At 44.1% G+C, this 24,721-nt stretch overlaps 1 protein-coding gene across 1 annotated transcript in view; it reads left to right on the forward strand.

The window, feature by feature from the left end:
• The window catches only part of CSMD3 (CUB and Sushi multiple domains 3), a 3,006,114-nt gene that overhangs the window by 2,873,937 nt on the left and 107,456 nt on the right, over positions 1-24,721 (forward strand). The window contains exons 64-65 of the mRNA XM_078686868.1: positions 14,317-14,428; positions 20,519-20,698. Coding sequence (XP_078542994.1) covers positions 14,317-14,428; positions 20,519-20,698 — 292 coding nt within the window. The remainder of the gene's footprint in view (positions 1-14,316; positions 14,429-20,518; positions 20,699-24,721) is intronic.

Here is a 24,721-nt window from a genome sequence, read left to right on the forward strand (position 1 = left end):
TACCCCCTTGGGCAGGGTGCAGTGTATGTGAAAGGTAGAGCATGTACTTGTGCAGGTGACATGCTCTGGTAGTGAATTACAGCCATTTTCGTTTTTCACTGCTGCAAGGCTATCTTGCTCCATAGGCTATCATGGGGGATGCTGGCTACAGTGGCTACCAGCATATCTTCCCATAGGAACAAAATAGGACATAAGAGTCTAGTATCCCTGAACTCAGAATTTAATAACACATCTTTTAGGAAAGGTTGTTTTTTAATCCTGTGTTTGAGAACAGCACTTTTAGAAAGTTGCTGTTCTCTTGTCTGACCTTCCTGTGTGCCTTGGCCTGTTTGTGTATTGACTGTCTGGTTTGAGAGTGACAGGGGCTGGGGATTCCCCAGGAGGCTGGCTGAGTCAGCCCTAGGCTGAATTACTGCATTTGCAACTTGAGTGGTAGGAGGAGATAGCACCTGGGCCTGAATAGGCCTGTGCCTGCCTTCCACAATGCTGGCTCCACCTCCTGTTGGGCGGCTGACGACCCTGCCCCTCACTCTGCAAGGAAAGGAGAAGCCAGGAAAACAAAGTGCTCAAGGAACACCCAGAACTGGTTCAGACCGGGCTAAGGGCCCACTTTCACAAAGAGAACAAAGACGTTTAGGGGTATAAGTACCGGACCCCTGACAACAGAAAATTAGATCATCCTGGAATCAAGAAGGAACCTCTGCCAAGGAGAAAGCTGAAACGGAAGAAGGAAGATTGTCCAGCTGTTGCTCTGCTGGATTGCCCTGCTGTTGCTTTGCTGCCAAGGAGAGGGAAAGGACTTTGCTTTGTGCTGTGTCCCCTTGCTTGAAGAAATCTCCAAGGGCCTGAGAAGAGCTTGCTCCCTGTTTTGAAGTCCCAGGCACAAAAGGACTTCACCCCCAGCTTCCCCTGAGCTCTACTGAGAGAGTTCTGTCCTTCCTGAAGTACGTGGCCCATGTGTGGTGCATCTGGAAGTTGTACCTGCACTGGGAAGCTGGAAACTAAGCTTTAAAGACTTTGCAACAGAAAAGTTGTTGCATCGCTCGCTGCGGAGCGCATCCCCGACAGTGCGAGGAAATTTCCGCCGCTACGAAGGTCGAGATCGTCGCAGCGCCTGTTGTCGCTGCCAGAGCCGTCGCATCCTTCATTTGTGGCACGCACCAGACCGGTGCGGGAAGACTACCATGGCTGCGATTGTCGTCGCAGAGCCTGACGTCGATGGGTGAGATCACCGCACCGCTTGCTTGCGGACCGCATCACGTCACTGCGGACATCATCGCAGAGCCATCGCATCGAGGAGCTGCGAGAGAGAGATCACCGCTGGATCGCGCATCATCACCCCGGAGATCGTCGCTGCCCCTACGAGATCGTCGCATCGTGCCTTTTCGAGAACAAGCTTCCTACAAAACCTACGCACCGGAATCCCTACAAGTGGCCTTCCTCCCCATACAGATTGGATTCATCTCAACACGCCCGCTGCTGCAGCAGGGTTGTCGCATCGCCTACCCAAGGTCTCAGGAGCAACGCATCGCTTGTTTTCCACCGCATCAGCTTCTGCTTTTGGAACTTTGTCGCATCTAAAGGTACTGTTAGCTAAACGTGACACAACTGTGAACTTTTCATGCATCTGTGGATTATTTTATCGCAACCTTAAGAACTCTTTTGAAACCATATTGTTGAACTGTGTATGTTGGATTTTTGTCGTTTTGGTCTTGTGTAGTTTAGATTAAATACCTTTATTTTTCTAAACTGTTGTGGAGTCAGTTTGTGGTGTTTTCACTGTGTTACTGTGAGTGTTGGTACAAATACTTTACACATTGCCTTCTGATTAGCCTTGACTGCTCGTGCCAAGCTACCTAGAGGGTGAGCAGGGGTTATCTCAGAGGGTTTCCTCCTTACCCTGACTAGAAGCAAGGGTCCCTATTTGGACAGTGGTACCTACCTCTGCCAACTAGAGACCCCCAGTTCTAACATTGTTGGTCAGCGGTGGGGATTTAAACTTGTATTTGTACTGGACCGACAGTGATTGGTGTACATCACTACTGAGTGCAGACCACTATGCCACCGCATACTACTGTTTTTGATTTTTGATTCTATTTTTGAGTAACTCTTCTAAGCATCATGTCTATGAATGGAAAGGCACCCAGTATGGAGGCAGAATTAGAGTTTCGCATTGAGGATTTGTATTCTTACAAAGTTACCCAGCTTCAGCAATTCTGCCACAAGTTTGAGTGCCCCATAAAGAGCGGCTACAGGAAGGTTGAGCTGCAGAGAATCTTGAAGGCCCATTGGGAGGCACAAGAGGGAAATGATGTGAATACAGGGAATGGTTTCCAAATCACAGAACTGCCCGTGAGCAGAGTGGGCTCAAGGGCTGACAGTAACCATTCCGGTAGGGGTTTCACCCAGGAAGAGTTAGAGGAGAATCAAAGAGTGAGAGAACATGACTTAGAAGTCTTGAAGTTGAACATGAAGCAGTTGGAAATGGAGAAAGAAAGGGCGACGGAAGACAAGAAAAATGCCCGTGCCCTGGAAGAAAAGAAATAGCTTTTGGCTCATGAGTAGAGCATGAGAGAACTGGATCTTAAAGCCAAGGAGGTGAATGCCAGTTCAAACGGTGGCAGCTCGCAGCCAGTGCATGGAGGTAAAGTATTTATTCCAAAGGATCTGGTACAGAATTACAATAGGAGTGAGGATATTTATGCCTGGTTTACTTCCTATGAGATTGCATTGAGAATGAATGGTGTGCCTGAACAGCATTGGGGGGTGGGCCTGTGGAAACATTTTGAGGCTTCTGGGAGGAGTGCTCTAGAGCCCTTAGAATTAGCAGGTGCCATGACCTACCCCAATATGAAGGAGGCCCTATGTCTCAGGTATGGACTTACTCCAGAGCAGAACAGACTGCAGTTTAGAAATCCTAAGAAGAAAGAATCTGAGACTTGGATGGAGTGTGTGAATTTGTACTCGTGTGCACGGGAAGGTTTGAAGAAGGGCAGCAAAGTAACTGATTATAAGGGGTTGTTGCATTTAATTAGTTGGGAGCGCTTGAGTAGTCTTTGTGTTCCAGAGCTGCGCCAGCATCTTTTAGACAGCAAGCTGACAGACCCCATTGAGCTTGCTAAGGAGGCGGACCGCTGGACCAGTACCAGGATCCACAGAGGAATTGTGGGTACCACAGCCAAAGGTGGGCAGGGTCCCCAGCAGAAGAGGGGGGGACAAGGGTAACCAAAAGGAGTCCTCGCAAGGGCCACAAAATAGTTCCCAGGAGAAGCAATCCCAACCCCCCAGACCTAGACAGCCATGGCCCCCTAGGGTCATGCGGGACAACAGAGACCCCAGGGACAACAGAGGTCCCCCTACCTGCTTTCATTGCAATGAGGTGGGACATGTTATCAACCGATGCCCCAAGAGACCCCCAGCACCCACTGGTGCTCCAGCCCCAGGGTTAGCAAGTGTAGCTTTGGGAGAGGATTTGATTTCTAGTGGGGAGGAGGGGCTAGCAGTTATGTCCCTTGTCTCTTTGGGAGACCAAGAGATGGTCCAGGAAACCTTACTGCCCCTAAACACTAGGAAATATGGGCAGAAGGTGACCGTCAATGGGAGGGAGATAGAGGCTCTGAGAGACACAGGGGCCAGCGTGACATCCGTGAGGTGTCAGTGGGTGTCTGAAGAGCAGTGTATCCCCAATGTACTCCGCCCCGTAGTAGCAGCTGATAGTTCAGTGCGCCTCTGCAAAGTGGCACGGGTTCCCTTTGAGTGGGGGGGAGTCTCTGGTCTTTTGGAAGTTGTTGTCAGTGATGCCTTGCCTGTAGACTGTCTGCTATGTAATGACCTGGAGAGTTCTCCATGGAAGGATGTAGAACACCAAACTCATTTGGAGATGTTTTGGTTGCCTGCGTGGATCTGTGTGACCACGCGTGCTATGGCACTGTAGACTGTCTGTTAGGTAACGACCTGGAGAGTTCTCCATGGAAGGATGTAGAACACAGAACTCACTTGGAGATGTTGGGTTTGCCTGCGTGGATCTGTGGGTCCACATGTGCTATGACAGCCAGTAGGGGTGATTCAGCAGAACTGGAGCCTGAAACAGTGGCCCAGAGACCTGCCAGGAGAGGAAGGGGCAGAGGGCACGGGAAACCAGCCCCAGCCGTTCCCACGGTCCAGGAGGAAGCAGACCCTGAGGGGGATGCCCTGGAACCTACAGGGGAACAGGTGGCCGAACTGGGCGACCTACCTGAGCTGACCCATTGGCAGCAAGAAGGTGGGCCCTCCAGGGAGGAATTCTGCAAGGAACAGAAAGAGTGCCCTTCTCGCATGGGTATGTGGCAACAGGCTGCAGACCAGGCAGCAGGTGGAGCAGCCAGAGATCACTTCATCTACTTGGAAGATGACTTGTTATATAGCGAGCCTAAGTTTGCTGAGCCCGGCGCAGCCTGTGTGCTGGTGGTACCCGCGCGCTTCAGGAACTTCCTAATGGGTCTGGCTCATGACGTGCCTCTCGCAGGACATCTGGGGCAAGACAAGACCCTAAACCGGCTTGTCACCCACTTCCACTGGCCCCAGATGAGGAAGCACGTTGGTTCCTTTTGTAGGTCTTGCCAAACATGTCAGGCCAGTGGCAAGACTGGAGTGAAGCGCAAGGCACCCCTCCAACCCTTTCCTGTGGTGAGCACCCCCTTCGAGCGGGTGGGCATCAACATCGTGGGGCCCCTGGACTCCAAGACAGCCTTAGGCAACAGGTTCATCCTGGTCTTGATGGACCATGCCACCCGGTATCCGGAAGCAGTCCCTCTCAGGACAATCACAGCACCCGTGGTGGGCTATGCATTGATGGGGATCTTTTCCCGTGTGGGGTTCCCCAGAGAGGTGGTCTCCGACCGGGGTACCAACTTCATCTCTAGGTACATGAAGTCTCTGTGGGAGGAGTGTGGGGTAACTTATAAGTTCACCACTCCTTACCACCCTCAAGGAAATGGGTTGGTTGAAAGCTTCAACCGCAAGCTGAAGGGTATGATTATGGGCCTAGAAGAGCCAATGAGACGTAAGTGGGACTTCTTGTTACCATGCCTGTTGTTTGCCTACAGGGAGGTGCCTCAGAAGTCCTTAGGGTTCAGTCCCTTTGAACTCCTGTATGGCCACCCTGTTAGAGGACCTCTCGCACTGGCGAAGGAGGAGTGGGAGAAATCCCGTGGGAAAACCCCCCAGGATGTGTTCAACCATGTGTTGGCCATCCGCAACTAGACACAACGCTTCAGGAAGCTTGCTCAGGAGAACCTGGAAGCTAGCCAGGAATAAATGAAAAGATGGTATGACCAGAATACCACTCTGCTCGAATTTCAACCTGGGCAGAAAGTATGGGTAATGGCGCCAGTGGATCCTTGTGCGCTCCAGGACAAGTGGTGGAAAGGAAGAGTGAAGTAACCTACCTGGTTAACTTGAGGACCCCCCGGCAACCCCTGAGAGTCTTGTACGTGAACCGCCTCAAACCACACTTTGAGAGGTCAGAAGTGACAATGCTCATGGCTACAGATGCTGGAGGGGAAGAGGATAGTGATCCTCTCCCTGACCTCCTGGCAGCTAAGGAGCAAGACGGGTCAGTGGATGGTGTGGTCCTCTTGCCCACCCTGACCCCAGAACAGCAGAGGGACTGTTGCCAAGTGCTGGGTCAGTTTGCCCCCCTGTTCTCCCTGACCCCAGGTATCACCAATTGGTTCATCCATGATGTGGACACTAGAGATAGTTTACCTGTAAAACAGAAATTTTACAGGGTAGCTGACCAGGTCAGGGCCAGCATCAAGGAAGGGGTTTCCAGGATGTTGGCGCTACGGGTGATTGAGCCTTCCAGCAGCCCCTGGGCTAGCCCAGTGGTCTTAGTGCCAAAAGCTGCTGCGCCCGGTGCCACTCCAGAACTCAGGTTTTGCGTGGACTACCGTGGGCTCAAAGCGGTCACGAAGACTGACGCACACCCCATCCCCAGAGCTGATGAGCTTGTGGATCAGTTGGGAGCTGCCCAGTACCTCAGTACGTTTGATTTAACATCTGGGTACTGGCAGATTGCCTTAAGTGATGGGGCCAAAGAGAGGTCTGCATTCTCAACACCAGAGGGGCACTTCCAGTTCCGAGTCATGCCCTTTTGGTTGAAGAATGCCCCTGCCACCTTCCAGAGACTGGTTAACCAGGTACTGACTGGGCTGGAGGAATTCAGCGCCGCATACCTGGATGACATTGCTGTGTTCAGCTCCACATGGGAAGAACACTTGCAACACCTCTGTGAAGTGTTGAAGGCTCTGCAAAGGGCAGGCCTCACTATCAAGGCCAGCAAGTGCCAGATAGGGCAGGGATCTGTGGTGTATTTGGGACACCAGGTGGGGAGCGGCCAGGTGGCACCCCTACAGGCAAAGATTGATACCATTCTGGCTTGGTAGCCCCCCAAGACCCAGACAGAGGTGAGAGCCTTTTTAGGTCTCACCGGGTATTACAGACGGTTTGTCAAGGGATATGGCACCATCGTTGCCCCCTTGACATAACTGACTTCTAAGAAGCAGCCCAAAAGAGTGAACTGAACCGAAGCCTGCCAGACTGCTTTTGAGACCCTGAAGATTGCCATGTGCACAGCACCGGTGCTCAACGCACCTGATTTCTCCAGTGAGTTCATAGTGCGGACAGACGCTTCAGAGCATGGTGTGGGAGCAGTACTCTCACAGATCACTGAGGAAGGCTGGAACCAGCCTGTAGCTTTCATTAGTAGGAGACTACTCCCCAGGGAACAGAGGTGGAGTGCAATTGAGAGGGAAGCTTTTGCTGTGGTCTGGGACCTGAAGAAGCTGAGGTCCTAGCTGTTTGGGACTCACTTCCGTGTTCAGACCGACCACAGGCACAGGGGTGAGAACCCAAAACTGTTGAGGTGGTCCATCTCCCTACAGGGAATGGACTTTACGGTGGAACACCGCTCTGGTACAGAACACGCCAACGCTGATGGTCTGTCCAGATTTTACCGCCTTAGTGAAGAGAACTCCCAAGAGGGTGGGCAGTTCCCCCTACTTTCAGCTGGAGGGGGCACGTGTTAGACCTGGCATCTTTGGCGTGGTTTCCCCTGTCTTTTTGGCCTCTACCTCCTGTATTTTTGATGCTGTGCTGGATTTCGTTTTTGCTAAAACATTCCTTAATTATTTAGAAAACTGCATAAAACTGTGCAAGAATAAGAGACAGGACCCATTGGATTGTTCACTGTGTCTAAGAATGTTCACTTTCATCTCGCAAATTTCGCATTTTAAAGAAAGGGAGGCATTCAGCGATGTTCCAGCATGAAAGCCCAGAGGGAGTGTGGATGCGAAAAGAATGTACAATTCACTCTGGCAAAACGTAGCTTTATAGAGGATAACCAGCATAGAAAGCTGCAGCTAGAATTGAGCCACCAGAGTGTTTTACTCTGTAATGTAATACCGTTTTGCATATCAAGCGCTGCTGTCTTTAAAAGATTGATCACATCACAGCAGGACGCTCCATTCCTTATATTTCACTTGTATTTTGTTTCCTTCTTAGACCGCGTTTCTATTGATAGGTAAAACATGACGCTTTCTTTCATTTTTGAGCTGACTTTATAATTTACATTTCTCCTGTGCCTTTTCAACAGTTTTGCTCTTTCTTTTAACTGATATTAATCAGGAAAAAAAGCCCCATTTGTATTAATACCTAACGTTCCCACTGCCTAGGGAACATGAGTTCATACTTCAATTTTGTAAGCTGAGGAGACACCCAGCAGAAGTAACAGTGTGCCGGTGGCACTATTAGACGTGCGGGCGAGAGGCCTGCGACGAGAAGGGTTTCACATAGAGACAGTCTCGGACCACACTGCATATCCCTCTGCAGGATGAGTACATTCTCTCAGAGCACGTATGCTCTGCTGACTCCGACCCCTCAAGTTAGTCTTCCCCGTGATGATACCATATTATCCACCCTATGGCGTGTCCTAATGTTGTGATCCAGTTTGGTGATGCTGGCCTATTTTTTTTTTAATTTAATGCGATTTTATATAGCGTGAACTTTACCCGAAGGTGTCAGAGCGCTTTACATAAGAACCAGTTGCAAAACATAAGGACTAAGGATTACATGCGTTACATAAAAGATACAAACAGAAAAAATTGCAAATGTACAAGATTTAAAGTCACACAAAGAAGAGGCTGGTGATTAGAGTTATCTCTATATACATAGGGAAGGGATACGAATGGATATACTCTAAGAGTCACTTAGGAGTGGTAGAGAGTACAAAGGTCTACTGCATATACTAGTGATTAGAGTTATCTCTATATACATAGGGAAGGGATACGGATGGATATACTCTAAGAGTCACATAGGAATAGTAGAGAGTACAAAGGTCTACTGCATATACTAGTGATTAGAGTTATCTCTATATACATAGGGAAGGGATACGGATGGATATACTCTAAGAGTCACATAGGAATGGTAGAGAGTACAAAGGTCTACTGCATATACTAGTGATTAGAGTTATCTCTATATACAGAAAAGCAGAGTTCCACTTAGTGGGGTCGGAGGGGCGATGCAGTCGGAGGGGGGATGCAGTCACAGCACCAAGGGAGGGTCAGATAAGGGCAGGAAAGTGAGACAAACAAGAGAGGGAAGCAGATAGTAACGAGTAAGACAGCGAGGAGTGTCACAGAGGCAACAGGAGAGACAATAGAAAGGTCGCTAGGACAGAGGGGGGAGGTCAGAGAACGCTGAAATGGTGGAGGAGAGAGGTTACTCGTGTTGTGCTATCTCAGTAGTGGCATATGTGAGCTCATTCACAGGGACCCCAATCAAAATGAGCTTTTTAGTGCACACTGAAATAGGCTTTGCATACTTTAATACTGAATTACACCAGGCGCAATGCGGCAATCGCCACTGCTTCTTCTGGGTATTGTGCCATGGGTAGTTTATCTAAAAATGGTACCCACTTTCTTTTGGTGTATTATTTAATATATCCGCTTCAATAAGTAATTATGTGGTTTCGTGTTGCAAAAGAGGTTACTATTTCCCTGTAGTTGCATTATGTGTCCCAAAATTTTATAGAATTAATTAAGTTTATGGACATGTTTAAGATATTCATTTAGCGTCTTCAAAATATCCCTGTAGCTCATGGAAATGCAGTGATATGAAAACTAATTACAGATGTAAAGTATGTCATCAAACTTGCCAGTATCCTCTAAAAAAATGTAGGCACATTGCAAGTATGCTGTGCATACTCCTCTGGCCTATTTAATTGCCACATAACTCAGGTACTTTGTTTAGATGCTTAATCAATTAATATTAGGGTGCATATCACATTCGCAAATGGAGCTAACTAAGGCCTGGCCTACGAGTCTTCTAGGGAAGGTTTAATTTGATTAAAATTGTAAGTATGTCATGTGGCATTTGAATGTGAAATGACATCTACCGCTGAACAAGACCGAGCACAAGATAAATACACATCTGTACCAAGCTTCCAAGCTTCTACCATTATGCTCGCCCTTTTCAGACTAAATATAAATACGATCGCTATAGGGTTGTGCATCGGATAACTTGTTAACCTCACTAAAGTATACATTTATATATCCCAGGAGGTACTTGATAACTTTAGAACATTGGAAAGATATAGAAACCAAAGATAAACTTACACATGTCATACACACTTGCTTTGATTAGTCTTCTGACTCTCTGTGAATGTTTTTACTCGCCTCAACAGGACGAATAGAAGCAATCATGTGTGAATTCACTTACTTGAGTAAGGCTTAGTACACTGAGAAGGTAGGTGAGAGGTTCTGTATGGTCATTGTTAGTAAGCCATTCTTGTATTCTCAAACCACTGCATGGGTCCCTTTCTTCTGTGTTACCACCTCGCTACTTGAAAGAGAGATCCAATGAAAGTAAAGAAAGGGATGAATGAGCTCTCGCTCAAAACCCAACCCGGCTGCCATCTTGGAATTGCAGTAAAACTACATTGTCAGATTTAAGTTGCTTGAAGGGTCTCTTAAGAATTTGTGTAAAGTCACGTTGTTGTACAAGCTGGTGTAGGTTAGTTTATGTTTGACAATAGCTTACCATTGACCCACTTAAAGCTTAGACATTTCTTAAATGAGATCCCAATTTTAATGCAAGTTAGTGACACAGTGGGGATTAATGGTTTTCCTCAAGCCTTGAACCCTAAAAGTTTTCCCGATTCCTGTGATACCAATAGTGGATAAGGAAGCCCCCACAGTACTTCTGGGATCGGTTATGTATGCAACCTGCTGCTTTGAACGTCTTACCTGCTTTGGTTAGGGAGTCCCAAATAGCTGGTGTCAATGAGACGTAAAAGCTGTCGTGCTGAAAGAAAACGGAGAAGATGGAGTAAAATATCTATCTCTGAGCACATCGCTTTGTTAATCAGAAATTATTGTCTTTCAGGGAACTTATTTGTCCCAGTGTTCTCGACGTCTGTGCTTTAAAATGGAACGCTAAAGAAGTACACAAATGATCCCTTTGAAAGGGTGAAGTGCTTTCACTGAAGCAACAAAGACATGATGTCTTCAGCTGTGTCAGCACCAGCCCACTGCACAGCTTTTCAGCTCTCACACTTTTTGATCACTAGGCCAGCCTTGTTGTGTCCAAAAGCTGAGCCCTTACTTAACTTCAGCCTGACAATCTTGACCACATTAGAGAAACATTTAGATAAGGGTTGCTACTTGATGTTATGCTGGCAGAAAATCTTCTCCAGCTCTTCCTGAAGATGTACTTTGCTAACTATACTCATAACTAAGTCTGCTCAACACTCCTATCTAGAGTGGTTGATCTCCCATCATGTTTGGGAAACTTACTGCTGAATCAATCAATCAATCAATCAAACAATCAATCAAGGGTTTGTATAGTGTGGCTACTCACCCATGGGGGCCTCAAGGCCCTGGGGGAGGGGGCAGGTATTCCATCTGGGTGCTGGGGTTCAGTCAAAGAGCCAGGTTTTGAGATTCTTCCTGAATTGTGTCAGCGACGGGGATTGCCTGAGGTTGGGAGGCAGGGTGTTCCAAGCAGGCTGCCGCAGTTATTACCATTCCTTAAAACAGTGTCTTCCATTTGTGTTTACTTTTCCATTTTGCTTATTCTACATGTTTGTAGTTGGCAGCGAAATCATTTCTTTCCATTGTTATGGACTTGGTTGTGCCCTGGCATTCTTTATTCTTTCTAAAGCATTATATACTTGCATCCCATTAATTATTGACTACTAAAGAGTAAGACACAATTATTTCTAAAGAATCTTAGTCATATGTATAGGTATGACGTTACCCTTTTTGCAAAAATGTTCCTGGCAAAATTCACTCTTCAGCCTGCTCAGAAGATTCTCTATGCCCTCTATTTACTTAGTTAAGTTGGACAACATTTTATATGCATAATGTGCCAACTTTGCCTTCCCTGCCTGGTTAGCCCAGAGTGTTTGCCTTTCTTCAAACCTTACGTTTGCTCTGTGCACTTTGACACTTCTGCTGAGTGCAACAGCCTGTGTGTTCTAGCCCAAAAATGGGATTAGTAGAAATGGTTTTACCCAGTTGGTCTATTTAATGTTCTAGTAAGGCCTGGTATATGTATAAGTATATGTCTCAGAACTGTACCATTTGCATTGGCATTTAATGGTATATGTGCGCCGCAGTGTGTGTGTTTACACCACTCACATACATGACAAGAATATATTGCTGCAAGGAGCTCGGCTGTGCTCTGGGTGGGCTGCAGTTTAAAACCACTGCAGTAATGCATGGAAATGAAATGACCCTCTCCATGTAGAAAACCCTTTTTTTTTTTTAATGTATTAAGTCAAGCCTAAAGCATACGTTGCAAGCTTACATGGCAGGTTGCCTAACGTCTAAAACACTTCCTCACTCTGTATTTAAAAAGTGTGCCCTCACAGTGACTGATGGTGTAAATCTATTTCCCTGTCTATGCCCAGCTACGTTGTCCATAGGACAGGCCTGCATGTGAATAAAATATTAATGCTAGCAAAGTGCTTCAAACTATTTGTTACTTAATGTTCAAAATCTGAATTAATGCGGAATTCGTATTTTTGATAATATCTGGGTTTAATCCTAAAGTGCCCAAGGCTGACCTCATCATGAGGGGGAGGACCTCACAAGACTGTGCTCTTTAAGTCACTGCCCTCAGGACTGTGACATTCCAGCCCCGCAAGCTGGAATCAGGCGGCAAAGATACCTGCGCATTAGCCCATGTAAAAAACTTTGCTGCCTGACTTGGACATGGTGAGTGCCTACTAAGCTGAACTTTACACAGCCTGCCAGACACACATCATGGTTTGGAAAAGGGAGTGAGCTGTAATGATGGGTCACTTCTGCCACCTGGTCAGTTGCAGTTACTCTCAGGCCCACAAAGATTAATATTTCTTCTGCAAGTCTCAATGGCAGTGAGTTAAGGAAGAACCTTACCTTCCTATGTATCATAAAATGCTGCCCTGGCTTTGTTTTGCAATATGTCCAGAGGTGACTGACTCACACAATGATTTGATTCACAGCTCTTCTTTTACAGTGGCACTAGGCCTGAGAGAATCGATTGTGAATGCTGATTTTGTTACTGGCTTTACGTTGGCTATTACATTTCAGATCAGCTCATCCAGTGCATAAAGTATCATTGTGAATTAGGGACATACCTATTGTAGCAATTATGGGACTTCTAAAGTATTTCTCCACAACAGTTGTCCCACTTAAGGCCATCATGGCAGTTCTGAACAGTGCTCTGTTCCAACTGCAATGAAAAACACATCTTCCAACAGATCTTTCTCTCAGGATGATGTACATTCTTGATAAAGTAGCTGAAAATTTGCAGAAGGTAAAGTCGCACACACCAACACCTGATTACATAGCAATTCAATATCCAAAGTATGTTCGAAGTTATTCACCCTCAGCAAAAAGGGAGAACAGCCAGCTTAGTAGTTTCCAAGTTGGAACATACAGGGATCCAAGCAAAACAAAAAATAATGTTCACACACCAATCTCAAGTAACAAGTAAAGGTGTTATTAAGTTTCCTCAAAGTCAAAGTTGGTGTTTAAAAGAGGTACTCTAATTCATATCTACTATTCAACCAATAAGAAACTTATGTTATGTTTGATATTTATATAGCACACAGAATTACCCCAAAAAGAGGTATCAAGCCACACACGTACACCTCAAGAAATAGGTATCATGGTGTAAACTTCAAGCCAACACATGTTTTATCAAATGGGTCAGTGACCAGTGACTTCTTCATGGCTAGTATACAGTGCAAGTTCTCTCAAAGAATGGCTTGTGTGGCTGCTACTATGTGAACGAGTGCAGGGCAGTGAGCTACACATGTATACACTAATATAATGGTCATCTGTATAGCAGCCAACTGGTGTTCCTTCCATAGGGCACTGCATTTTGCCGTATATCTGGGGCTGTGGCAATACGCCTACACCTACAAGGTGTACGTTGAGTATTATTGCCCACATGCATCAAACTGTATTGCATTCGCAAACGGTGCGAATCGCAAAATTCGTCCGTTTGCGAATGCAATTCATTGTTTTGGGATGTATTAACCTTTTTGGCTTTTTCGCAATTTAAGAAATCGCAATTTATTTGCGATTTCTTAAATTGCGATTGCATTTAAGAAATCACAATTTTGCGAAAAATGCAATGCATGATTTTTTTTAAATTGCGAAATCGCAAATTGGAAGTGGTAAATTACCTTCATGGTAATTTTCCAAAACTTTCAAAAATGCACAAAAGTGCATTTTTGAAAGTTTCATTTTAAACACACACATGCCCTTTGGGCATGTGTGTGTGAAAAACGCACTTTAAGGTACATTTCAGAGGTGCAGGGGGGTCCATTGGACCCCCCCTGCACCCTTGAAATTGCATTCTCATTTTGCGATTCCTTAATTGCGAATCGCAAAATGAGAATGCCTTCACATTCATTTCTATGGGCCTCTAGGCCCATAGGAATCAATGGAAAGGGATTCCTTAATTGCGATTCGCAAATTGTGAATCGAAATTAAGGAAAAATAAGGAATCGCAAATAAAATTGCGATTTTTTAATGCATAGCCGTTTGCGAATTCTTAATTGCGATGCCTTAATTTTCGTAATTAAGAATTCACAAACGGGAACATTGATGCATGTGGGCGTATGTTCCTACGTCATTACTGAAAGTTCAACTATGTAAAATACGAAATAAAATAAACCCTTTTCAAATATCATGTTTTCTGTATTAAACACGTGGTAATCTTATGAAAAATGAAAATGTTCGGAAAGTAATATTTTTTTTTAATTTGTTAATGTTTACCCAGGTCGGAAGTGTTGTTCAGTTTCACTGTAAAAAAGGGTATTTACTGCAAGGATCAACAACTAGAACATGCCTTCAGGATTTGACATGGAGTGGAGCTCAGACTGAATGCATACGTAAGTGATGACTTGGCTTTCTAAATTAAAATATATCGCTATATATAGACTTATTTCCATCGGTATTGACTTGAGATTAGATATCTCAATGTTAGAAACGTACTCATGAACTTTGAATGAAAGGATTTTAACCTCTATGCTAGACTTAGCTTATAAAGAGCAGGCTGGTATACATTTTTCATAATATTGTTGACAGCAGAGTCATATCTTGATGTCAATTCCCAGTCTCTTTTAAGTGGTAAAGAATGTGTGAGAGAAGCAACGAAGCCATTTTTTTTAAAATTAATAATTTTTTATTGAGCAGAATTATTATAAAGAAAAACCTTACATGCACAAACAGATCAATTTCACATTAAATATGCTTACTTAAAGCTTGTGAGATGAAAATACTTTTAAAAAGGTACATCCAACATTTTATAATTTCATCCTGAATAAACATGATAATGACCAAACTACAAAGTAAACGAAGTGCTATTAGTGCAGTGCATTCTGATCCTTTAAAATGCCAAATCTCCCTACTCTAGTTTTTTAGAATTTACGATCTCGTATTCCTAAGAAACATTGAATATTACATCTAGCCCTAAGATAATAATCGACCTTGAAAGCAGAATACAATATCACTCTTCTAATTAATGTGCTGTGCATGTTCAGTAAAGTGCGATACAGTTGTTTTGGTAATTCCACAGTTATCATATTTATACAATCTGCCTTACGTCAGCTACTGATTTACTAGTTTGTCCATATACTTCCAGACAACTGTGAATTTTTTCATCGCCCCTACCCATTTTGCATAGGCCTCCTCAAATGTTTTGGTCTGAATCATTTTCTTATACCAATTTAAATAGTCTGGAGCTTTTTAGTTGTCCTCCAATTCTGAATAATCAGAGACTGTGCCATAAGAGAGGATATTGCTATAAAAGCTTCCTCTCCTTTAAAGATTGGGAAGATTTGACTCTGTTTTTCTATCCCAAAAAGTGCAATCTCCACCTCTGGCTGTAATTTCCTCTGTAGGCCGTCACTTAGGGAGGAAAAAACTTTCTCCCAGAACTGGGCCAACGCTGGGAAAGTAAATAAAATATGACGCTAGCCCCCTTGGTCCAGTTGCTGGCATCAGAAGCATCTATCTTCTATTCCGCTCTAGGAGTATAGTAAGCCATACAGCGTGATGAAAATGACACTCTTTTAAAATTAGCTGCTGTAAATGCCTTGTTACCATAATGCGGGATCACCTGCCACTCTGCCTCTGAGAAAGTGCACTGTGTTTCTTGAATAATTTTATCTAGAAAACTTGACACTATGGTGCACCCCCTTTGGCTCCGTAAAAGCCTTTACCAATTTCCCACCCCCTCTGCACCATTTGTTCCCACAAAAAACTGTCCGTAGAACCCTTGTAATCTATCAAATGAGCCATTATATTAAAAAAAGAAGCTTCATACTACATACGAACTTGGAGGAGTGCCAGCCCCCCTTTACTGATGTGGACTTGAAGCACCAGGAGTTTTACCCTTGAGGCCTTCTTACTCCAAGTAAATTGGCGAAAGATTGCCTCTAATTCTTTAAAATACAACATACTATTTTTGTTTGAAACATTTGTAAAAGAAAAAGAAATCAGTAGTGGTAAAATAGACATTTTTATAAGAGCAATTCGGTCAATTATTGCAAGCAGGAGGACGGTCCATCTATATAGTAAATTTCTAATCTTGGTGAGCATTTACCCATAATTCAATTTAAAAAGATCCTCGTAGCGATTAGTAACATAAATACCCAACTATCGAATTGGGTAAAAGGGAGCACGCTTCGCTTTGAAAACTGCTCGGAAGAAATTGGCACCCTGAATTAAATAACAAAATTTCGGTTTCAACATGATTGATTTTGCAGCCCCAATTGATTCAAACTGCGCAAACTCTGCCAACGTGATTTCAATACTCTGCTCTTCTGGTCCCAGATGGAGAATAATATCGTCTGCAAACAGTTTTAATTTAGGCATAGCCTCTATTGGTGCTTTTATCTCAGGGTATTCCTAATCCTAATCGTGAGCGGTTCCATAAAAAAAAGTAAATAGCACAGGAGAAAGGGGGCAGCCCTGACGGGTGCCTCCATTTATGTCAACCATCCCCACTGGGCGAGAATTTATAATAACCTGGGCCCCTTGATATAGGTTCCAAAGCCATTTGTTCATTAAGTCAGTGATTGTTATTGGGCAGATGCTTAGCACCATTTTTTTGCCATTTCGCGCGAATTCGTCGACTGCGAATCCACAAAAATCGCCCATACCTATAATTTACACACTCGCAATGAGAGCTGAGAGGGAATCGCTGAGATAGATGCGGTAAATGATCGCCTTCTTGCCCGATATAATGAGCAGCTGTGGTACATGTTGGTGGTTCATACCAGGCAAAACAACACACATTCTGAAATAAGGAAAATAAAGGCCATTATGGAAGCATAGTCTCCGACCCTGATGGAATTCGAGAGGTTTTTCGGGGATTCTATGAGAGATTATATAAAGAAGAAATTAACGATGATAATTTAGAAGAGGATATAAAATGCTTTTATGTCCCTTGTGGGAGTCTTAATGTGGAAGACCGGGATTTACTAGACGACTCTTTCTTGCCGGTAGAGGTGCAAACCGCCATTACGAGGCTGCCATCAGGTAAAGCAGTAGGAGTTCTTTTTAACAGAATTAAAATCTGACCGGCTATTTACATTTTTGCAGATTAAAAAAAACAGCTACAGATTTATTTTTAAAACAGCTCCAGATTCCTGTTCAACAGCAAATATTATTGTTTTTTTTAAAAAGGGGTAAACTACCACAAGAGCCAGATAACCCTTTTTAATAGTGATGCCACATTCTATTCCAGACCTACTCATAGGTAATTTAGTTTCACCAGGACAGCAGCAATAACTGTAGGAAATAAATATATATGAAAAATGGTACAACATGTCAATATCATGTGTTTAATCATTAATCAACATGTTCCATTTCTTATTACTGTGCTAGTTTAAAATCATATTAATTTAGCATTTTACTACTGCACAAAAGTTTGAGGAAATACACACCCTATATTATAAAAACAATTGGGATCTAAAGAGGTGGAGTTGATCTAACCCTCAAGAGTACAATTTTCCCCTCAACAAACTATTAATATTATTTAAAATAAGGATATTAGTGAGCAGGCCAGGGAGTGCCAGAACAAAAAGCTACTTTTAACTCTAAGGCCCTCGTGACAAGTACGGCAGTCGACAGGACTTCCGTACTCGCTGTGGTGGTCTGACCACTGCCACACTGCCGGTCCACCCACCGTATTATGAGTGTGGCAGTCGGATTGCCGCGATACTGCCGATTCCGTTGGGATCAAGGATCCCGCTGTGCTAGTGATCTGGAAATGGGCAGTAATATGCTGGCGATACTGCTGCAGCATCACCAAGCCTAGTATGGGTTGGCTGTCCACCTCCCATTTCATGACGGTGAGCCCACCATAAAAAGGGTAGCGGAGAGGCAAATAAGGGACCCTAACAGGGCCCCCTGCTGTGCCTGGGGGTGCATGCAGGAGGGCACATGCTGTGCCCCATGAATTGCACACCATGCAGGAATGTGCATTTGGTGCTCTCACAGCGCTGGCCTGCTTGTCAGGCTCTCCTATGAGCCTAACATACCACTTCCTGCCCACCCTGCATACAACTCTAAACTCGGCGGGAGGGCGCACCACAGCCTTGGTGATCCTCCTGCGAATGGAGCGGTGGCGGTGCCGCAGGAGGACCATCAAAGTCATAATATGGCCCATATAATGTATGTTCATTTGTCTTGATTTTTTACAAATAATGCTGATTGACTTTCCATGCCATTACATGTGGGTTATGTATGCATTGCCTGCACCAAGTACACAAAGAGTTTGGTATAATGTGGAATTTTAAATCTCTTTAAAGTGCTCTTTTATTCTGATATTTGATAATTCTTTGATAACTCTATGTGATCATCACAATATAGTCCTATTTGTTTGTCCACACATAAAGTAGTATAAATGATTGAATAAGGGTGCATACATTTTTTTGTGAATTAGCTAATGATCCTGCGGTTGCCAGAATGGTTTAGCTCGCAGTAGGAAGACGTTTTATTTAAGAAGATAATCATGTGCAATAATATTATGAGAAACATTAGGCCAGCCTGTTTTGTTTGGGACTAACAGTGATTTCTCTTGGGAAATTTATGACATCCGTGAGATTGATCAATCAGCTCGCATTATGATGATGACAATAAAATGTATTTATCAATTTCTAGTGACTCACTGTAAAAAGCACATTGACTCAAAGCAATCCAGTGGGCTTGCTGACTAACAATGTTGATATTGTAAAATTTGTGTGTGGTAAAAAATAGATATAGTGCAAATGATGATCTTTTAGCCAAGCTCATGATTCACTGACACGTGTTTTGTGTAAGCAGCATAGTGAACATCTGTCAATTAACCTTACAGAGCTTAACCCCTTTCCCGGCGCTGGGGAGGAGGGGGCGCAATGCGGCCCCTCTTTGCTCGTGACGGAACCACTCCGTCACGAGCCACGGGCGCGCTGTGCTTGTGACGGAGTGGTTCCGTCACGGCCCCTCCCGCTCATTAGAACGGCCGTGCAGGCGTGGAATTCCTGCAGCCGCGCCATGACGGAACCACTCCATTAGCAGCACAGCGCGTCCGTGGCTCGTGACGGAATGATTCCGTCACCAGCACGGAAGGGGTTAAAGAAAAGGATTGTAGTTCCCACTCAACGCTGATACATCACATGATGTGGTCAATTTCTTATTTTAGGTTACTGTGAACATTAAAATGTTGCATTTACATAACTATTGCTTACGCCTCATGGAAACTGCCCCCCCCCCCCCCTTTCCAAGCAGTTTCGCATGAACATCACTATTACACCTGTAGTCCACAACTACAGCAGTTTTTTAGAATCATCTCTGGGTTGGAATTTCACAGACCTTGAATCATCTTTAGAGGGGAGAAGATACAAAATGAGAGACAAGAGGAATGCAATAATTGGCTGCTCTTCAAATGTATTCCTCGATTGTTGATTGGGAAGGAAATATTATACCTATTATATCTAATATGTTATAAGCTCGATTTTGCTGTTTTACAGAAGAGCATTCATTTAATTATTTACCAGGTCCTTTATAATGAATTTGGGCCACAACAACTTCTGATGGCTTTACAATCTCTCAATTGGTCAAAACTATTTTTAAGGCCCAATTAGTTTAATCCTGTATTCAAAAGCTAATTTCGGTGGAACCATAGAGGGGGAAAACAACGTTTAAGTGGTAGAGGTCGGTCAAGAATGCACATTGTCTTCTGCCAGCCTTTCTTTCATTGATCAATCATAAAAAGCCGAAACTAAATGCAAACATTCGGGGGAATGGGGTTAATACTTCAGTTTCTCAAAAAGATGCACGGTGCTAGCTTTATTTAGATGTTGGTTATGGTAACATCTTTTCAATACATTTCTTTTTGTAGATGTTCCCAGAACGATGGGGACATGTAGTATTTAAATTCATCTGCAACAAATGTCAATACTTTTTGGATAACTATTTCTTTTGACTTTCAAGCCAAATGTGCAATATTAAAATAGGCTTATGAATGTGTATTTGAATTTCTGTTCACTCTGTACAACCAGAATGGGAAAGCAATGAACAGATACTGTAAACCAATCATACCAATGTTGTATTAATGTAAAATAATTGTTATAGCTTAGTGCACTGCATACAATTTAAATTGGTAAGACTTTTGTTGCAAAAGTACGGTTTTATATACGTGGAGGTATTTGTATGCACAATCGAGATATAGTGCAACAGAGCACTGAGGAATGAGTGTAGCCCTAAGACATGATTTATGTTCAGTACAATGAGACAGAAAATGTTGTATTGAGTACTTACAAGGCATTTGCACTTGTATGTAGTATTGTGCCAAAAAGCTTTGAATGTATGATTATACAACATGTAAATTATTGTGAGTATAAGGACAATCTTTCACTTTTCCACTTTGGAAGAAAGTAGTAGTTGAAATGCAATTTTAATACAGAAAAGTAAAGAGATGTTTTTTGTTACAGCTCACAACTGCAAACAGCCAGAATCTCCTGCGCATGCCAATGTTGTTGGAATGGATCTCCCTTCACTTGGTTACACACTAATCTACACCTGTCATCCTGGATTCTTCCTCTCTGGTGGCACAGAGCACAGAGTCTGCAGATCAGATAACACCTGGAGTGGGAAGGTTCCAACCTGTGAAGGTAACAAGGCTGAATTTTGTAAATAATATATCATTTCACTTTTTACCATGTACATAATTTTCCAAGATCCACCACTGCCAAAATTGCAGATGTGATGCATCACTATTTGACTGGTCAGTGATATAATCCAACTGATAAGAGTCCATTCGAGCAATGTATTTCTGAACAAGTTGCATTTTGCAGTCCATAATTATGTACTTAATATAATATGCAATGCACAAAACTGTGAGTGAAATGTCTCACTTCTGCCCCTCCTGTCTTTTCTGTACTTAGATAGCAGCAATTGTGGTGGAGGTCTTTGCACACTTATGTGTGCTTTTTACTAGTAAATAGGGTAGGGGCCAGGGATGTGGTGTGAAAATTGGGAATAATTACTACAAAATGAATGAGTCCAAGGGAGCATTGAGAAGGGGTTTAGGAATGGACATGCTAACCCAGAAATACACCCACAAATGAGAATGATCTTTGAAAGTCACAAAATGCACTTCAAAATTAGATTCATCCCTATCAATGTCAGAACAGCTTTAAAAGTACTCCAGTTTAGCCTTGAGTAATACACTCTCATAGAAAACAACGGAGGCATGGAATTAAACTAACATCCAATATTAGGAATTACATTTTAAATAATTAAATGAATTATTTTATTCCTTTAGCTTATATATGTAAAAAGATGACAAACAATAAGTGTGATTATTGATTGATTTCATTTTTTTAACGATACATGTTATTGAAATTTGTAAGGTACAGTACATGGAGTAATACAATTTAGCTTTTAAAAGAACCGTCAAACCATGAAATGGTACAACAGAAGGCCATAACATACTGTTGGAAATTGGGTTTCTGGTTGGCAGAGGTATGCACCCTGTACAAGCAGGAACCACAATCCTAGTCAGGGTATGTCACACACATACCCTAAATTTACCTGTATTCACCCCCTGGAAGCTTGGCACACAGCAGACAGGCTTAACTTAACATACAGTGTGTTAAGTATTTGTGCCACACTTCAAACAGAGAAAACACCACCCAAAAAGATTCCACACCAAATTAGAAACATTATTCTTAATACATAAATGAAACAGTCCAAAATGACAAACATTCAATAAGTAGAACTTGGGGTATTCAATTTTAAAGAATAAACAGTAGAATAGATCTTAGAACAAATGAGATTTTATGTGAGTTATCTGGTCGCGATGGACCAGGACAAAGTCAAGAGTCCTGGTCAACCGCGATGGCGCACGAGCCAGATACAGGGACCTAATGAGGCCCACTGAACAAAAGTACCTTAATACTGGTTGCGTTACCCAAGATGCAGGGTCCAGCCAAGCGATGTGCCAGTGCATCCGAAGCAGTTGGTGGGATGCGTTGATCATCTCCATGCAATGGCGATGATGAGTCCGTTCCGAGGACGATGGCCCGGTTCTGAGATACAGCGGTTCTGAACGCTGGGCACTGGGTTTCCCTATAGAGTAGAGGTGATGTGTCAATCTTCTTCAAGTTGTGGCAGTTAGGCGTTGGTTCCATTCCAGAGGCAATGCACCAATTCTGTGTACGATGTGCTGATGTTGCTACTGCAGCGGCAGCTATTCATCGATTCTGCTCTCGCAAGAGAGTTCCACTGGAGCAATCAATCAACCAGTCAATCAAGGTTTGTAAAGCATGGCTACTCACTCATGAGGGTCTCAAGGCACTGGGGGGGGGGGGGCTGCTGATATATCTGAGTACTGGGTTTCAGTCGAAGAGCCTGTTTTGAGATCCTTCCCGAATTGGGGCCATGGTGGGTATTGTCTGAGGTGGCGAGGCAGGGTGTTCCAAGTCTTTGCGGTGAGGTGGTAGAAGGATCTTCCAACAGTTCTAGTCTTGAGGATCAGAAGAACGGTGACCAGAGCAAGCTGGGCGGAACGGAGTTGTCTGGTGGTTACGAGGAATGAGAGGCAGTGGTTCAGGTATGCTGGTCCTGTGTCATTGAGGGCTTTGGAGGCATGCGTGAGGAGCTTGAAAGTGATTCTTTTGTTGACTGGGAGCTTGTTGAGTTCCCAGAGGTGTTTAGTAATATGGCTGCAGTGGGGGATATCGAGGAGCATTCTAGATGCAGGATTTTGAAAAGTCTGATCATTTCGTGAGGAGTTTCTGGGCGACAGCGGCGTAGAGTGCATTGCAATAGTCGAGTCTGCTGCTGATTTGTGCGTGGGTGACCATTTTTTGGACTCAGTGGGGATTCATCTGAATGTGTTTCGAAGCAGGCGAAGCATGTGAAAGCATGATGAGGTGACAGGGTTGAAATGACGGTTTATTGTGAGTGAGGAGTCCAGTCTGTGGTGGTGGGTGGGGTTCCCAATGTGGAGGACCACCATGAATTGTCCCAGGCTGAGGGAGTTGGTCCCAGGATGAGGACTTTGGTCTTGTCGCAAGTTGAGTTTGAGTCAACTGGTTTTCATCCAGGCGGCACTGCCCTTCATCCCACTGTGGAAGTTGTTTCTGGGGGTTGTGGGTTTGTTGGTGAGGGAGAGGATCAGTTGGGTGTCATCAGCATAGGAGACAATGTTGAGTCTGTAGTTCCTGAAATTGGTCTGAGAGGAGCCATGTAGATGTTGAAGAGGGTGGTACTCAGGGAGGAGCCCTTGGGTACTCCGTAGCTGATCTCCATGTGTTCGAAGAGGAACACATGTAGTCTAACTTGCTGCGTTCGACCGGTGAGGAAGGAGTGGACCCAGTCTAGGGCCTTGTTGTGGATTCCAGCGTTGTGAAGTCTTGTGATGAGTTGAAGGTGGCCCAATGTCAGGAGTCCAGGAATGGGATGGCACCACTTGGCAGGGCAGACTCACAGATGGCAAATTCCAAGTGCAGGAACAGGATATTTGGAAGTCTTTTATGTTCCTGAGACTTCAGATCAGGAGGCCGGCCAGTCAGATAGCCCTTGGAGTACTTCTGGGTCTGGGTTGTAAAGATGCAGGTCCAGTGCTTCTCACTTCCAGGCAAGAGGCCAGTAGGTCAGCACAGCAAAGTAGGAGCCCAGCAGAGTAGCAGTCAATTAGAGTGTCAGTCCTGGTAGCAACGCAGCAGTTCTTCTTCCTAGCAGAGTATCCACAGGTCCAGAAGTGTACTGAAGTGGTGGTGTCTGAGGTCCAGTACTTATACCTTTGGACCTTTCAAGTAGGGGAGACTTCAAAGAGATGTGTTTGAAGTGTACAGAGTCCCTGCCTTTCCTGTTGTGGATCCAGACTCACTACAGGGGTATGTAGCCTTTTGTGTGGGGACAGAATATAGTCTATTCAGGTGTAAGTGTGAGGCTGTTTCCAGCTCCTCCTTCCCATCCTGCCCAGGATAGCCCATCGGGATAGGGATGGCCTATCAAGTCACAAATAAGTTTCCTTTGTGTGGCTTTCTAGAGGGATTGCAGAAACCTGTCACCCACCCTAGATGAATATTCAAAGACAAGCAGCAGGCACCAAATGTCTGAAGTATAAAAAAGCCAACTTTCTAAAAGTGGCATTTTTAGAATTACAATTTAAAATTCGACTTTACAATAAGTTGTGATATTAAATTGTTATTGCAGAGACATTAAACTTGGGATTCCATCTCTTCCTAATTGGAAATTACACTTACAAAATGTAATAAGGTAATCCCAATGTTATCCTGTGGGGGAGATAGGCCTTGCCGCAGTGAAAAACGAATATACAAATGTTTCACTACTAGGACATGTAAAAACTTAAGGTGCATGTCCTACTTTTTAAATACACTGGACCCTGCCCTTGAGCTGTCCAGGGCCTACCTTAGGGGTGATGTATTAAAAAGCTAAGGTTTGGGCCATGGCAAGAGGGTTACCTGGAAAGAGGTTTAACTTGTCAGATCAACATGGCATTTACAACTGCAAACACAGGCTCTACAGTGGCAGGCCTGAGACACATTTAAAAAAGCCACTTAAGTGTGTGGCACAATCAGTGCTGCAGGCCTAATAGCAGTATTTGATGTACAGGCCCAGGGCATATATAGTGCACTTTACCAGGGACATATGAACAAATTAAA

The sequence above is a fragment of the Lissotriton helveticus genome, chromosome 4_1, assembly GCF_964261635.1.
Source record: "Lissotriton helveticus chromosome 4_1, aLisHel1.1, whole genome shotgun sequence".
In the NCBI taxonomy this organism is placed as follows: domain Eukaryota; kingdom Metazoa; phylum Chordata; class Amphibia; order Caudata; family Salamandridae; genus Lissotriton; species Lissotriton helveticus.